The sequence below is a fragment of the Kryptolebias marmoratus genome, linkage group LG17 (assembly GCF_001649575.2).
Source record: "Kryptolebias marmoratus isolate JLee-2015 linkage group LG17, ASM164957v2, whole genome shotgun sequence".
Taxonomy (NCBI): Eukaryota; Metazoa; Chordata; class Actinopteri; order Cyprinodontiformes; family Rivulidae; genus Kryptolebias; species Kryptolebias marmoratus.
In genome coordinates, this window is record NC_051446.1 from 2863374 (window position 1) to 2880469 (window position 17096).

The 17096-nt window shown below is 39.4% G+C and overlaps 1 protein-coding gene across 1 annotated transcript in view; it reads left to right on the plus strand.

Moving 5' to 3' along the window:
• aass (aminoadipate-semialdehyde synthase) overlaps window positions 1-17096 on the plus strand; it is an 87000-nt gene that overhangs the window by 63061 nt on the left and 6843 nt on the right. Inside the window, exons 16-21 of the mRNA XM_017435382.3 lie at window positions 2122-2232; window positions 6692-6800; window positions 6927-7067; window positions 9075-9242; window positions 13337-13432; window positions 15713-15828. Of these exons, the coding sequence (XP_017290871.1) occupies window positions 2122-2232; window positions 6692-6800; window positions 6927-7067; window positions 9075-9242; window positions 13337-13432; window positions 15713-15828 (741 nt within the window). The remainder of the gene's footprint in view (window positions 1-2121; window positions 2233-6691; window positions 6801-6926; window positions 7068-9074; window positions 9243-13336; window positions 13433-15712; window positions 15829-17096) is intronic.

Below are 17096 nucleotides of genomic sequence, written 5' to 3' on the forward strand. Positions count from 1 at the left end.
ATTCTAATTTTCTGATATGATGAATTTGAGATTTTCATTTGTTGTCATTTGTAATCATCAAAATTAACCGAAATAAACATTTGAAATATATGAGTTTGTATGTAATGTATGAATATAATATACAAGTTTCACTTTTTAAATGGAATTCCTGAAATCAATCTACTTTTTCATGATATTCTAATTTTATGACCAGCACCTGTAGAACCTTATTAAGATCCAATAGTGCAAAATGCAAATTCTTGCAATTTTTTGACTGGTCTTAAGATTTTGACCAGGAGTGTACATAAAAGGACACAGTCCTGTAAACACCTAATTAAAAAGAAATAGTTAAAAACAACAATTTGGAATTATGTATGCATTCTTTTTAACATACCCTGACATATTCACACATACACCCACCCACACACATTCATACACAAACATTAATAGATTAAAAACTGCAGTAAGAGCAAAATCATGAAAGTGCAAATAGAAAAACACATTTATGTACAATAAAAACTTAATCATATGTTTGTGCAAATAAAGTTTTTGAATTTTTTGAAAATGTTAAGAATGGGGGCTTCTCTCAGTTCTAGAAGCAAGGCATTTCACTTCATTGGAGCACAGCTCAGAAGGCAGCCATTACATTCATCAGACTAACTTCTTATAAATGCTTGAAATAAAGTTTTGAAGTTGGATTTTGATCCAACCTCATTAGCTTCTGAAATGTTTCTTAAATGATCCACCCATCCATCCATTAAATTCCGTTTATCTGGGGTCGGGTCACGGGGGCAGCAACCTAAGCAGAGAGACCCAGACTTCCCTCTCCCTAGCCACTTGGGCCAGCTCCTCCGGGGGAATCCCAAGGTGTTCCCAGGCCAGCCAAGGAACATAGTCCCTCCAGCGTGTCCTGGGTCTTCCTCTAGCCCTCCTCCAGTTGGACGTTCCTGGAACACCTCACCAGGGAGGCGTCCAGGAGGCATCCTCACCAGATGCCCGAGCCACCTCAACTGGCTCCTCTCGACGTGGAGAAGCAGCAGCTCTACTCTGAGTCCCTCCCGGATTACCAGGCAACCTTGGTGGAATCCAACTTTCTCTGGAAACGAATCCGACTTACTGCCTGCAATGCGGACCAAGCTCTGACACCGGTCATATAGGGACCTAACAGCCCGTATCAAAGGTCCCGGTACCCCATACTCCCAAAGTACCCCCCACAGGATTCCTCAAGGGACATGGTCGAACGCCTTCTCCAAGTCTACAAAACACATGTAGACTGGTTGGGTGAACTCCCATGCACCCTCAAGGACCCTGCTAAGGGTGTAGAGATGGTCCAATGTTCCACGACCAGATTGCACCCAACCCCTTTGGCCCCTCCTAAAGGTGATGAGCCCATAGGAAGGGAGACCCACGTCTCCTCTTCGGGCTGTGTCTGGCCAAGCTCCATGGGTGGAAGCCCAGCCACCAGGCGCTCGCCAGCGTGCCCCACCTCCAGGCCTGGCTCCAGAGTCAGTTCCCAGTGACCCACGTCCAGGCGAGGGAACATTGTTTCCAAGAATGTAACTTATTATATGGGGTCTTTGGGCTGCACTTTGTCTGTTTCTCAAATCATAAAAAGGCAATTTGCCAATCTATTTTATGTATGTGCAACAGCCTGACTGTGCAGCATTCACACAACAGATAACCACTTTGTTCATGAGGGTAAATTTTGCAACACTTTTCTGCAAACATTGGCTTGGTCATTCAGTTTACAGCTATTCACGGTAGAAAAAAAATGTTTCTAGAGTGAACTGTGCTTTGTTCCAATTCCTCAGTTAAGTCAAAATTCATTGAAAATATTAACTCTACTCATGAACATGTTCAGTTGAATGTGTTTGTGCATATAATGGATATAGAAATGACAACTCTTTATCCTGTGTCCATATTAGCTGTTTTTTTTTCATATAATTAAAGTTAAATGTAAATATTTAATAGAAGTGTGGTGATTTCAAATAAACTCTAGACACAGATTGTACCACTTGACAACCTTATGGAAGTTAGGTTCTCCAAAGTTGTCAGTTCATTGTTAATTTGCTCGTTATTTTTAAACTTTTTGTTAAAAAATCAATTTACAAAATATTCACTAATACCCAATCTCCTCCTCAGCTTGTTGCCTTACTCATTCCACCCCCTCATTGCGAAACACTGCATCAGAAGGAAGGTGAACATGGTGACGGCCAGCTACCTGAGTCCTGCCATGAAGGAACTGCAGAGCAGGTGACCAAAGGACACAAAAGAACAAGATTTATGCAGATTCTAAGGCCTCGATTATACCATTTACAATTTATCGACTGCCACCAAAAGACAGGCAACAATGCTTCTGTGTGGATGTGCATGCACGCATGCATTTGTTACCAACATAGCTTATAACGCACTGAATGGATTTTAATGAAACTCTCAAAGTAATCACTGGATATACGCCTAGAACTAATTAACTTTCAGAGTCAACCTGATTCAAGATGGCTGCTACAGCAAGTCCACCTTGGCTAACACAAAAATGGCTCAAAATGGCTCCTTTACAGATATTGATCTAAAATTTGGTGTGTTAGTAAATGAATTGTCCCTAACACACATTCTGAGCAGAAATTGTACAAGATCTTTGTTTACAACTTTGATTCTAAAGGTGGCAGGTGCTATGCCTTCTTTTAAGGACTGCTACTTTTATTGTTTTTATAAAGAGGTGTTTTATATAATAACCTTTAAAGTGGACTTCTGTGATTAAAAAAAATACATTTAGTTTAGTTACTTTTTTGTACCTTTTTAGAGAAAGGTCCAGTGACGTGCGGTGAGGTTAATGGTTGGTGAGGCACTGACTCCTTTAGAGTCACATTTACAAATATATAAACCCAAAAGGGTAGCTTATTCAATTGGCTACAGGTTATTTCATGTCTCATCAGCGTTGTTCACACACACACACACTCACTCTCTCTCTCTCTCTCTCACACACACACACGTAAGATACATATTAAAGGTACGTAAAGATAAGGAAAAACGTTACAATTACCGTTTTGGCAGTCCGATGGAGCAAAACAAAACTTAACGGCTGGCAGCTGTGCACGTGACTGTCACTCGCCTCTGCGTAAAAGGACAGCAGCAACAAGCTCCCGTTGGCTCACGTGCGCCCCCTTCAGTGCGGCAGAGTACTGCCTGCCTCTCCCTTCGCCTTTTCACCGCGGTTTTATGTCCCCTCAGCAAAACTAAATATGTCACTAACAAACATTAAACGTAAATGGTTAGAGACATTAGCCAGAATGTGGAAAATCAGGCTATATAAACCATTATATTGGCGACATGCAGCGGTACAGCAACAGGCATGGGACAATTTCAGTTTGTGATCGATTGCACATTCAGAGGTGAGGTGAGGCTCGTTGCTGCCGCACCTCACGTTTCACCCTTGTATTTGAACAGGAAATATCCAATTTCAGCAATTTTGATTATAAAAATGTTCGAAATTACTCATGCATAAAAATCAGTGGACACATAATAATATTCATTTTATGTTATCATTTTTTTTTCTTGTCATTTCTTGCCTCCCCTGACCGCACGTCCCTGGAAAGGTCTAGCTATTTATGACTGACTTTTAAAACATTAAAGTGTACAAAAGGCAGTTCAAGGAACAAACTCATCTTGTTAACATTATCAGCAGGGCTTAAAGAGCTCCGGCCAGGGGCTGGATTTCCGGCTTTTGACCAAACGGCCCGCTTCAACTAAACTGTAGATAATAAACAAAGATGTCTGCCAATCAGAATTCTAGCTCCCGTGTTCTTGACCAATGACTGTAAAACGGTTTGTAGAAAAGAAGCGCATGCGTTCGGTTCGGCAGTTAAATCAATTGCGATATGAAAGAAGATGGAGTTTGTCTCACCCGGTAAAGAAACACGTTTACTTGAGAAAGGAATTAAAAACAAGTGGCGCTGGGCATGGCTAGAGGAAAGGGGACAAGACGGGAAGGCGCTGAGCAGTTGTTGTCACAAACTCACAGTGCCTGGAGCTTGTTTTTGTGTCGTGTGCCATAAAAAGCTGCTGTATGCTACGAGCAGCAAGAAGGCTCTCTTGCGACATGATTTAGACAAAGCCCACAGAGCTGCTGTCCAAGCACTACTCTACACCTGCACGTTACCTGGAGCTACATCAATGGCAAACACTCCGGCATCCTCCACTGATCGTGTCTGTGAGCAAAAAATATGTTTGTGTGCGTTCATAGCAGAACATGACTTGTCTTTCACAATTTCACAACCATTAGTTAACCTGTGCAAAAAGTTAGCTGAGGACAAAACTGTATTAGCTAAACTCTCAATGTCAAATCCACATGTTAACTATTTAAGCACACATGGCCTGGCCCCTCAACTTAAAAAAATTCTGTCGGAAAAACTGAAAGATACAATGTTTTCTTTGAATATTGATGAGTCAACCAACTGCAACATGGACAGAATTCTGAACGTGCTTGTTTGCTATTTTGATGAAGACCATAAAAAAGTTATTACTTAGCATTTAGCCAGCAAAAAAGTAGCAGCGATTAAAGATTTCTCTTCTCCAAATCCAACCAAAAGCGTCTCTGTTAAAAATTCAAAAAGAAGTGGTTTGGATCTCTTACAGGACTATGTTTATGATTAAAAAAAAACATTATGTCCTTAAGCCAGCTTTGTGTAACTTATTCATTTAGTTGGTAATGTTGCATGTTCTATATTACTTGCGAAAACATTGACTGAAAGGACTCTTATTAAATGTTGAGCGATTTTTGCCTGTAAGGCTAACCTTTAGGGCACAGACATTTTACATTTTGTTTTTAGTTGAAATGCACTGAAGTCTTATTTAAGTTTGAGTGTTTAGCTTGTTAATTGTATTGTTAGAAGCAATTGTTTGCACTATTCAAAGACACTTTTTATTAAACTGTGGCAATAGCAACAGTATAGTTAATTTCTCTTACCACTATAGGCTCAGGATTTTTTTTTACTTTAAGCCCTAATTATCAGTGAAGAACATATTTTACAATGTAACTTTAGGCATTTTGTAACAAACAGCATGTTACAAACGGAGATTTGTGATTTTGTTTCTGTGGTTGAATCACAATAAATGACCAAAGAAAACACTGATAGGTTTTGTCAATGTGAATCCTAATGAACAGCATTTGATTGTTGCTAAGGTGCCTTTATATATGACACAACAATGGTTAATGTCTAGAATTAGTGCCATTTGAAGGCTAAATGAAAGGCTTAGCATTCTCTCATGGAATGCATACTGCCTGTCATGCTTCATGCAAGACTTTTAAACTAAGATGAAATTATGATGACAAGGAGAGAGATGTACCTAGAAAACATATTCACGTGCATGTTTTACGCTTTTATTGCTGTCATAAATCAGTCATAGTCAATATAAAACAACCTTCTTCACAAAATAAAAAATAAAAAAACGTTCAATGTCAAAGTGAAACCAAATTTCTATTGAGTAATACTAGTTAAACAAAAATATGTAATTTAAAATAAGTAATTGCTAAAATATTCACCTTTTTTAAAAAGTGACTGTCCCAATTTAACTCAGAGAAAGCTTATATTAAATCTTGACAAGAGATTGTCAAGGCCTAAAGGGCTACTGTCCTAGAAGTTTTAGGTTTTTCTGCTCAAACACTGTTTAATTACCTCCTCACCAAATCATCAAGTTCTCTAGAAGCATGTCCACAAGTCATTCATTGAAACCAGGTGTTTTAAAGCAAGAACACATCTAAAACATGCAAGAGAGTGGCCCCAGAGGAACGAAGTTTGACATGTGTGGTCTAGGTTATACTCTAATAGAGATTTAATCAGAGTTTACTTCAACAGTGGTTTTCTCTTTGCCACTCTCCCATAAAGCTTAGACAGGTAAAGAACCCGGGCAACAGTTGTATTTGCAAAGTCTCCTATCTCACCTGCTGAAGTTTGGAACTCCTTCAGAGTGCTCACAGGTGTTTTGGTAGTCTCTTTCACTATTCTCCTTTTTGCACTTTTACTCAGTTTGTGAGGACGGCCTGCTCTTGGTAGATTTACACATGTTCCATATTCCTTTAATTTCTTGATAATGGACTTAACAAAACTCCTAGGGATGTTTAAGGCCTTGGAAATCCATTGTGAGGGTTTAATTAAAATCCATCTAGTGGTTCTTGAAATATTTTGCTTATAGACAGAGTTGGCTCTAATAGGTAATAGCAAAATTGTAAAAAAACTGATCTTTCATCATTAGTTAATACTCAGAATATCGATTGGGGATGACTAAACTTCTTTCACATCACATTTTAGCTCAGTATCTGTAAAATTGATGTTTTATATCCATTCTCTTTTTGCTAAGGTTGCTTTGCTGTGGCAGCCATCTTGAATGGGGTTGACTCCAAAGTTTATGAAGTTGTAGATGTATATTTTTTGGTAACTTTGAGTTTCATAAAAATTTCTCCAGTCGTTCAGGACATATTTTGCTGATGCTACAAACAAATGAACACACACACAGACATGGACAAAAACACTTCATTTTGCCTTTGATGGTGTGCAATAATAAGTCATTATCTTAAGTGTAAGGTTAAGTCTTAAATTACAGGGTTACAAGTTTAGGAATTTTTTTTACATTACTGTAAAGACGTAACATTCAAAGTAAATACAATTTGTCAAATGTAAACAGTTGAGTGTAAAAAGAAGTTTGACCTGTGTGTCAGTGTTGAGGAAGCAGGCTGCACCATTGTGAATGAGATGGGACTGGACCCTGGCATCGATCACATGTTGGCCATGGAGTGCATCAACCAAGCCAAAGCTGATGGCTGTGTTGTGAGTCATTACATGCTTTTTGTGTGAGAGAAGACTGTTACTCAGACACACATTGACTTATTATACAGACCCACAGCTAATTTTCACACTGGTTAGCACATAATTACGAATGTGCATGCTGTTTAGGTGGAGTCCTACAGCTCGTTCTGTGGCGGGCTTCCTGCTCCTGAGTGTTCAGACAATCCTCTCCGCTACAAGTTTAGCTGGAGTCCATATGGTGTCCTTCTCAACTCTGTCAGCCCTGCCATCTTCCTTAGAGACAACCAGGTACAGAAACCTTTGGAGATCATAATTAACAACCCCAATTCTGAAAAAAGTTGGCACTTCAGGTAAAATGTAAATAAAAACAGAATACAATGATTTGCAAATCTCATAAACCCATATTTTATTTACAGTAGACTAGTATTTATATTAAATGGTAAAACTAAATAATTGTAACATTTTATGAAAAAGAAGATCATTTTGAATTTGATGCCAAGGCAAGACCAAAAGACTGAATGCCTGTCATCTTTGAGCCCTCGTGCAGCACTATATTATTCAAAAGCTTGCCTTTCTGATGGTATTGAGGTAGCATTAGAGCGTGGTATCGGCAGCTTGCACTTCTCGAAAAGCAGCATCAATGCAGAATAGTATATACAGGTTTTAGAAGAACATATGCTTCGATCTAGATGAAATATTTTTCAGGGAAGGCTTTGTATATTTCAGCAAGACGATGCTAAACCACATACTGCATCCATTACAAAATTATGGCTTTGAAGTAGAAGAGTGCAGGTTCTGGCCTCCCTGCAGTCCAGACCTTGATGCATCATCCATCCATCCTTGGTCTTTATCTGCTTGACAAATCCAGCAAAGACCCAGGATTGTTGAACAGCTGCAACCCTACATCAGACAAGAATGAGACAACATTCCCCTCCCAAAACGTTTACAGATTATTTTTTTAAAGACAGGAGATGCTCCACAGTTGGAAACATAACCATGTGCCAATTGTTTTGAGATGTGTTGATGTCATAAATGGTAAATGGACTGTACTTATATAGCGCCTCTCTAGCCAACTAGACCACTCAAAGCGCTTTACAACACAATCTGTGCTCTCGTTTACCCATCCGCACACATTCATACAGCACTCTACTACAGCTCTACTAAGCTATTAAGGACTTTAGATCACATTCATACACTGATGGGGCACACATTGGAGGCAGTGAGGGGTTCAGTGTCTTGCCCAGGGACACTTTGACGTGTGGCATACTGGTGGAATTGAAACTCCAACTGTCTTGTTGGAGGATGATTGCTCTAACCAGTGAACCACCACTGCCTCATAATATTTAAAATTACCTTATTTGTTTTCTTTAAAATAATACAATTTCTGAGTTTACACATTTGATATGTTTACTATGTTCCATTGTGAATAAAGTATAGGTTAAAGACATTTGCAAATCATTGAATTTTGTTTTTCATTTATATGTTACACAACGTCCCAATTTTGGGGGGAATTAGGTTGTAGTGTTGAGCACTTTTTTATATATATTGAAATGCAACGTATGGTAGTATCTCACTGGGCTGCAACCATTGGCAACTAATTAGCAAACAACATTTCCAAGAGAATTTCCATAATGCCTCTGGGGTTTCTTCATTTTCCTTGCAGAAGTGGAAGTGGCCTTGTCACTGGAGTTTTGAAAATGTTCAAAAGATTTGTGCTACAAAGTTTTTCTGGTCGTCACTGGCGTCTCTAACCCATATAGCACTTCTCAATTTTGTCACAGGTGTTTCCATTTCAACAGCGCAAGTACTGCATTTACGCACATGTATGGGAGCTCTCCTGTGACAGAAAAAAATCTGGGACTACAGCCTCAAATGGCCAGGTCTTCAAACACATTTGATGATAAATAATTATTTTTAAAACTTGTCAAAAATCACTGTCTTCATTTCAAAAGTTTACTTCAGTAGATAGAATCATAAATGTGGGGTGGCTGTCAAGCTGCGTACGATACGGGCAGAGGTGGGTAGTGATATATATGTGGCCTAAAATACAGCTTTGCAAGTTGTGCTCATGCAAAGATTTTCAAAAGTTGGCCACTTAAAACATGGTGGCTTGGCTTGCTGGTCATTTGATTGCAAATACTCAGAATTTAATGAGACTGCTACAATAAATTTGTTTAGTTTCTCACAATTTTGAGTCACTCGTTAGTCTCGAATAATTGCAGCCAGTGAGATATTACTTTTATTCCAGAATGTCTCGTGTCAAAAGAAGTAGCTAGGTGTCTGTTTCTCTTTCAGGTGGTGAGTGTCCCAGCTGGTGGGTCTTTGATGGATTCCACAATACCATTGGATTTCTTCCCAGGTTTTAACCTGGAGGGATTTCCAAATCGTGACAGCACCAAGTATGCTGAGCCCTACGGCATCCAGACTGCTCACACACTTACCAGAGGAACCCTGCGCTTCCAGGTTCAGCATTTAACATAAACCCGTTTCAGACATAAAAACATAACATAAATGACGATCAGTCTTTGAAAACAAATGTATTCCTTCATTTAGACAATGGTTGCTTAGCTTTATGGAGAGATGCCTGAGATAGTGGCTAAGGAAGCCTCAGTTGGTACTAATCGTTCAATTTGAATGTGACTGGGCTTCAGGTGGTTCTACAAGCTCTTCAATCATGAGGTGTACACTTTTTCCACACAGCTTTTCCATTTTGGCTTTGTTTTTGTTGAATAAACAATGACATCATGGAATCTGTTGTGTGTTTTTGTACACTTGATGTTAGAGTTGAATAATTTTAAAATCTGGTAAAGACCAGTTTCTTTTGTCTGAATGCGTAAAAGCCTAGAATTGGAAAAGGGTGGACTTCCTTGTTCCTGTGATTCTGTCTGCGTAGTATTTCACAATTCAGAAGATGTACTCTGAATATACTAGCAAGGCCACCTGATTTTTATAGCCTCATCAAACACAACATATTTTGATGCCATTAGATAGATCCTTTAAAGACAAATCCAACACAACTTGAATTTTTCAAATCTGTCTACTGGTTACCAATTTATTGCCCAAAAAAAAAAATCATCAAAATTGGTCTAAATGAATGCAGTTCTTAAATACGCAGCAAAAGAAAAATGATTTTCCATTCGCACACCTGGGTGAAGCTGAGGAATTGCTCTGATTGGTTGTAAATTTTCATATTATTTCTTCAGGGATAATACTTGTGCAAAGCAGTCAAAAGTGCCAGCTTCCGCTCGGCTCTTTGCCAATGTCTGTCATTCAGGAAATCAGCTGTAAAACCTTGCAATGCCGGCATCCGTGAAAGATCCTCGAACTTTAGGTTTTAAATTATTCTTAATCTTTACACATGGATAACAATATTAGTATCAAAATTAAGCTTATTTCACGCAGATTTTCTTAGGGAACACTTAAACAACACACTGTAACTCCAAGTAAATCAAACTTCTGAGAAAGCAAACTGTCCACTTAGGAAGCAACACTGCTTGGCAATCAGTTTCACATGCTGTTGTGCAAATGGAGTAGACAACAGTTGGAAATTATTGGCAATTATCAAGACACTCAATAAAGGAGTGGTTCTGCAGGTGGGGACCACAGACCACTTCTCAGTACCTATGCTTTCTGGCTGATGTTTTGGTCACTTTTGAATGTTGGTGGTGCTTTCACACTCGTGGTAGCATGAGACGGACTCTACAACCCACACAAGTGGCTCAGGTAGTGCAGCTCATCCAGGATGGCACATCAATGCAAGCTGTGGCAAGAAGGTTTGCTGTGTCTGTCAGCGTAGTGTCCAATTAATTGTTTGAACTGGCCAGAAAATACCACTGGAGTTTCATTTTTTGGCTTCCTGAAACATAAAACACTGGTTACATAAGCTCCGATGTTGGAATTACTATCAGAGCTCTGGTTCGGACCACTTCAAAGACGAGTTAAAAAAAAGAGTTAAAAAAAAAAAGATAAAAACTTTATTGATCTCACAGGAAATTGTTGTGAGTACTGCAAGTTCTGACCCTTGTTAATGAGGTGGGCTGGCTTCATGCCAAAGAACCAGCACATTTTGCCAGGAGCAGCCCCAACTATTTTTAATTTTTAAAGAAAGACAAATGGAGAGGAGGACGCCACCAAAGAGAACTGAACTAGAAACAAGGAGAGCACGCTTCTGCCATAAAGGTATGAGCTGCCGACAGCCTGAGATCAGTTTGTCATTTGGAGCAGTTTGTTATTGATGAAAAAATATAGACAATCCATGTGTGATTAAACAAATGTCAGTCTGAAACTGCTATTTACTCTGGTGTGAGAGTGCATAAATGCTACCTTCACATTTTTAACGAGTTAGCATCCAGTTAGCAACATCTGTTGTCTCCTGCCAGTGTATTGACTTGCAGTGTTGTGTACTGATGTCATGACAATGATCTGGGGGGCTGGGGGTCTCTGACGGCGTCATTGTGGGGGCTGCCTGCAGGTTGCTGCCCCCTTGGTGTGGGGTCATTCGTGTATGTGCCCGGGCCACGTCCCGGAGTGGTGGACTCCTGCCAGGTGGTTTATGGCTCCTGGGGTTTGGCTAGGGTCCCAGGGGCAGCACTGGGCTCCAATGGGCGTCCCCTCCCTCTAGACCCCTCAGGGGATTGGCCCAACAAGGAGGATGGCTAAATGCCCTTTCACCTTGGTCCTTCTGGGTTCTGGCTGCTACGGTGGATTGGTGCCTGCCCGGTGTGTTGGGGGCTCAGGGGGGGGCCTGTCCTGCTTGGTGTTAGTTGGTCTCTCTGCTGGGGGCTGATGTGTGCACCGGGCCATTGGGGGGTCAGGTACCGGGCTTAGCCTGTGCTGCGGGAGGTGGCGGTGGCTGGGTTGGGGGGGCTGGTGCCCTCTGGTGACCTTTCTCCATATCTCTTTGTCCTGGGGGCTGCTGACCCTGTGCTTCGCTGGTGACCTACCTCTGTGTGGACACACAGCTGCCCTGAGGTGGTGCCCGGTGTCTGTTTGCCTGGGACTGCTGCTGCCTTCTGGGGCTGGAGCCACCGGTCCTTTCTGCTCTTGGGTGCTGTAGATGGTGGGCCTTCTACTGTTCATGGCACTTTTTTTCTTTTGTTTTTTAACTGTTCTGGCACATGTAGGCAGCCATCTTCTCTATATGGTATGCCTGAGATGCCATAACAGGACAAAAAAAAAAGAATTTGAATCTGAAGAGTTTTCACTTGATTCCAGAGATCCAGCTGTTGGTTCAGGTTCATACTGGTATGGTTGTATATCCATTACTCCCACGAAGTCTTCTGGCATTTCTTTGTACTTTTGAAAAAAAAAAAAAAAGCTGCTTCTTTCCACTAATAAACAATGGGACAGTAACCACGTTCTTGCTGCTTCAGCTGGCCAGGGCACAGTGCATGTCATGAACGCAGGATGTTAACTTCGCCCCACAAATCACTCCACTTTGGCATTCATTGACTAAAATGCTAAAAGCAAGTTATTTAGGTTTTAGGTCAGAAAAATGGGTCCCTGAAATGTTTTGTGGAAATCTTTCACTAAATGACATTCATGCATTGTCAATATTTTGAGGTTTGATTTCAGTTCTTCTTTAAGCTTTTAGTTTTAACACATAAACATAACATGTTGGTATTTTGAATGTCAACATCTCACATTTACTGAATTTCACATATTGTTTGAAAATCAATGGTACAAATTAATCATGTTTAACTATTTGATTTTCTTTAATGTCCACAGGTTTAAGTGTTGTTTATTTGCGCAGTATTACTAAATTTAGAATGTCTTGTCCCAATAGATAAAGAAAAACTGGTCCATGCATTTATCACTTCTAGGATAGACTATTGTAATTATTTATCATCTGTAAAAAATCTTCAGTTGATCCAAAATGCTGTTCTGATGAGAGTTGGGGTTGGTTTGGCTTTCTTGAGTTATCTCTTAGTTTTTCTGTGTTGTTTGTTTTTTTGTTTATTTTTATTTTCCTGTAGGATCTATACTTGGACCCATACGTTGTTTCTTTTTTGTCTTCTCACCACCAGCCAGTCAAGTCAGATGTCTGCCCAGCCTGGGCCTGGTTTTGCTAGAGCAGTGGAATCCAATCCTGGTCCCTGAAAGCTATTTTCCTGCATGTTTTAGTTGTTTCTCTGCTCTTCAGAATGTCCTCAAGTTCTACAGAAGCCTGCTAATCACTCATTGATTCAAACCATGTGTGTTAGAGCAGGGAGTCGACTACAACATGCAGGATGGTGGCCCTAGAGAACCACCTGAGACACCATTGTGCTAGAGGTTTCTTCCTTTTTTAAAGGAAGTCTTTCCTTCACACATTGCTTGGGATGGGAGGTTGTGCCAAATGAAGATTTGGCTGCTTGTCTTAGACAGCTTTTACCTGAATTGATTTGATTTGACAGTCATGTAACTCTTATTCAGTCTGGCCCTACTCAGCTCTTCTGGGTTAGGCCTTAGGCCCTTTTGCCTATGAATGGGATAAAACTGGTATGAGAAATGAATGGGTTTTTTTTGTTTGTTTCTTGTGTTCACTGAGTTATTTTATCTTTTGCTCTATTCCACAGGGTTTCTCAAGGGCCATGAGTGGTTTTATTAAACTTGGTCTGATCAACACTGAGCCCAGTCCTGCCCTACAGCCCTCTTTATCTCCAATTTCCTGGGTAAGAAGCACAGCTCATCTCTTTCTATTGATTATAGACTGCCAAACCTGGAGTTTAAAAGCCTTTGCGTTGTGCACTCTGCCTCTTTCTGCTCTTATTTTATTCAATTTATTTAACATTTTACTGTTCATTAAATTACAAATGGTGACTGTGGAAGTGGGAAAAGTCTAATGCTGCCAATAGCTGCTTGTCGGCATCAAGGTCACAGTGAGCTAAGGCTTTCTGACACTGATGAGTTTCCTGCAAATAGTGCTTATCATCTTTTATTCCTTTGAGAGTGCTACAGTGCTTCATGTTCAGGGTGTTTAGAAGCAATCAAGAGAATTGGCAATTTTACATCCTGCCTCTCATCAGTCTAAAACCACTCAAATGTTTTAATTGGAGATTAGATACAAAAATGAAAAGATTATTTGCAGCACACAAAAATATAAACATTAAGCCCTGGAGCTTTTCATTTTTAATTTGAATTTAAAAATCGAATAAAACACAGTGTAGGACCTAAACAGGAGACAAACTAAAAGGTGTCTCTCTTCAGGAAATGGCCTACAGTTGCAGCCAGATGTTTACATACACTCATATCATTAATTTTGGGCTTTGATTGACTGATTTTAATTCATCTTTTTCTGGGTTGAATAATTATACAACATACAACTTCAATAGTTTTAAAAAAACAAGAAGTGGGTGCTCAGGTTTAATTTTATTGTGAATTTCTACTAATCCACAGAGTCAAAATTATATATAAAGGCTCAAATATTTCTATACACCCCATTAATATTTGATTAAATCTTCCTTGAGCCAGTATCTCAGTGGGTTGTAAAGGTTGGTCACTAGTTGGAAACTCAAAATTGAGAGAAAATAAGTAAATTTGCAATTGCAGTCTTAATTCTGAGTGTTTGCAGCCAAGTCTAAATTTTGAGAGATGTCCATTTTATTTTATGTTTTTTACATAGCCAGGGAGCCATGCTGCCACATTCTGCATAGCCACAGCTAAGGCTTGCAAAACAGTATAGTAGGCTGTGCACATTATTTTGTTAAACCAGTTTATTATTATAATTATTGGTGTGGCTGTATACTCGGATGTTTTTTTTTTAATAACTCCGGATCTCAAGATAGAAAAAAGTTAAAAATTCTGTTAATATATGTTAATAAATATTAAGCTCCTAAAATAACTATTAATAGTTAGTGCGGTCATGCAGGTTCACTCTAAGAGATGTAAGTGCAGCACAGACCTGTTATTGCTCAGTCGCCACAGTAAAATGCCACTTCTGTTATCAGTTTTCCACTTATCAGTCAAGGCAAGGAAGTGAGCTCAAAATTCAAACTTAGATACTGAATTCCTCACTCCCTCTGTTGTGCCCTGTCAGTGTATGAATGTGATCTAAAAGCACTGATTAGACTGATTTATTTAGATAAAATTTGTAGTGCTGTATGAATATGTATGGATGGGTGAATGAGGCCACAGATTGTTCTGTGAAGCATTTTGAGGGGCCTGGTTGGCTAGAAAGGTGCTATATAAGTACAGTCCATTTACCTAATTCCTGTTATTAAAAATCAGTGTTGTATGTTGTACAGTCATTCCAAACTGGAAAAAGCACAGTTCAAATAAATCAGTAAAAGTCCAAAATTAACGTGATACAAACACACACACATATTATGTGTAAGCTTCAGACTACCACTGTCGCTCAAAAAGTAAACCCATTTTTTATTTTTCTTTATTTTAAAGTGATCGTCTTGCTCTAGTGGGGACCAAGGCAATCACTTTCTCTTTTCTAAATAAAGAACTGTCACTGAAGGCTCTTTGACAAGACAACTCAGACACCTCCCAGCTGCCTCGGTGTGATTTGTGAATGGACCGAGGCAGTGAGGAAGGTTGTGTGACCACCCAGTCACAGGATTAAACAGATTTATTACCAAGATTAATTGATGTCACACAGAAACTGTACGATTAGTTAAAAAAAATGTTACTACAATGAGAATCACTAAACTGAGGTAATTTGTCATGTTTAGAAAACAATACGAGTCAGATGTCTGTCACACATTGGGATCTTTGAGCTGCACGTCAATGCAGCTGAGTTTGGTTCCTCTTTAATTCCACTTCTCACTTAATTTCTGAAAGCTCATGTCTCTGCGAGACATCCATCTGTGATTTTTGAACAGCCAAAGGCAGCATAAAGACAGACTGGTCTTTGCAGCCATTTTGCAGAACTGTTTTATGAAAGAGCCTTTTGATTTTTTTTTTTCTTCTTCTTTTTAATTTAATCACATTTTTTTTATCTACAGAAAGAGCTCCTCTGTCAGCAGGTTGGTTTGTCTCCCTCTGCCTCCCAGGAGGTTTTTGAAGCAGCTGTATATGAATGTGTTGGACGGGATCAGTTCAGGATGGATACACTTAGATGGTGAGAAACTAAAGTTGCATAACAGGGTTCTTACTAATTGCCCACATATTTTAAATACATTCATAGCATGAATTAAGGAGGAAAAAAGGTCCTTGAAGCCAGAGGAAATACAGTCCCTCCAGGAACTTTAATGTTAGGATCACAATTATTAATGAAAGTTCAACCAATCTCTGCAAATTTTACTTAGACTTGCAACTATGACCAGTCACTGCAACTTTTCCACAAATTTGACTAATCATCTTAGCCCCCTGCCAGTTTTCATTTCTTGAGATCCGAGCTTGCAGAACAAAAATATTGTCATCACTAAAAGTTCCCATTCACCGTCATGTGTTGCACAGATTTTAACAGTTAGTCAGTTTCCCGGTATTTATAAATAAGTGGTGTAAAACATGCAACATTGTGTTTGAACATGGATGAAAACTGTCACTTTTCTATTGTAAAGCATGTCTGAAAACGGCTGGGTGAGTTCCTTTTCACTCAGCTGGGCTATGACCCTTTTAGAAGTGATGACGAGCAGCAAGGGAGGAATTTTCTTTTTAAATGCGATGGGGGGGAAAAAAAAAAAAAAAAAGAGTATACCAGTGGGAGGAAGTCTGACTTGAAACAGACAAGTAGAAGTTTACTATACCATTAACAGCTGACAGCATAAATTTGCAACAGAGACATGAATGGAGAAAACACTGCTTACCCAGCTAGCCACTTTGTCACCTGGTCTGCAAATTAAAATGCACATTTCAGAATATTTTAGAGAAGCATGCATGAACCTACAGCGGTTTGCTTGTCTGATTGGATCATTTCTGACTAAGTGTGAGAGAAAAAAATGCAAATTAAAGGCTGCCTCACTGTACTGCTGCAAAGGAGAAAACAAACTATGAGCTAGTGAAACAGTGTTCTGTGTAATTTAACCAGTTTCATTCCACTTGGGTATCAGTTCCTTTATTTTCTTGTTTTTAATATAACTGGTCTTTGCATTTTTGTTTTGTTCAAGAGGAATGGGACAAAATTTCAGCAACCAAAGTGTTTGACACAAGTCATACAGTTTGAAGCCAATGCTACCAAAAACTAAGAAAATGAATGGAAACTTCTGGCTTTGAAGAAAGTTATATTTATTTTAAAAAATATATACACTCCTGATCAAAATCTTAAGACCAGTCAAAAAATTGCAAGAATTTGCATTTTGCACTATTGGATCTTAAGAAGGTTCTAAGTAGAGCTTCACAATGTTAAAGGAAAAAATCAGTGCAAGAGACAAGAACTTTTGAGCAGGG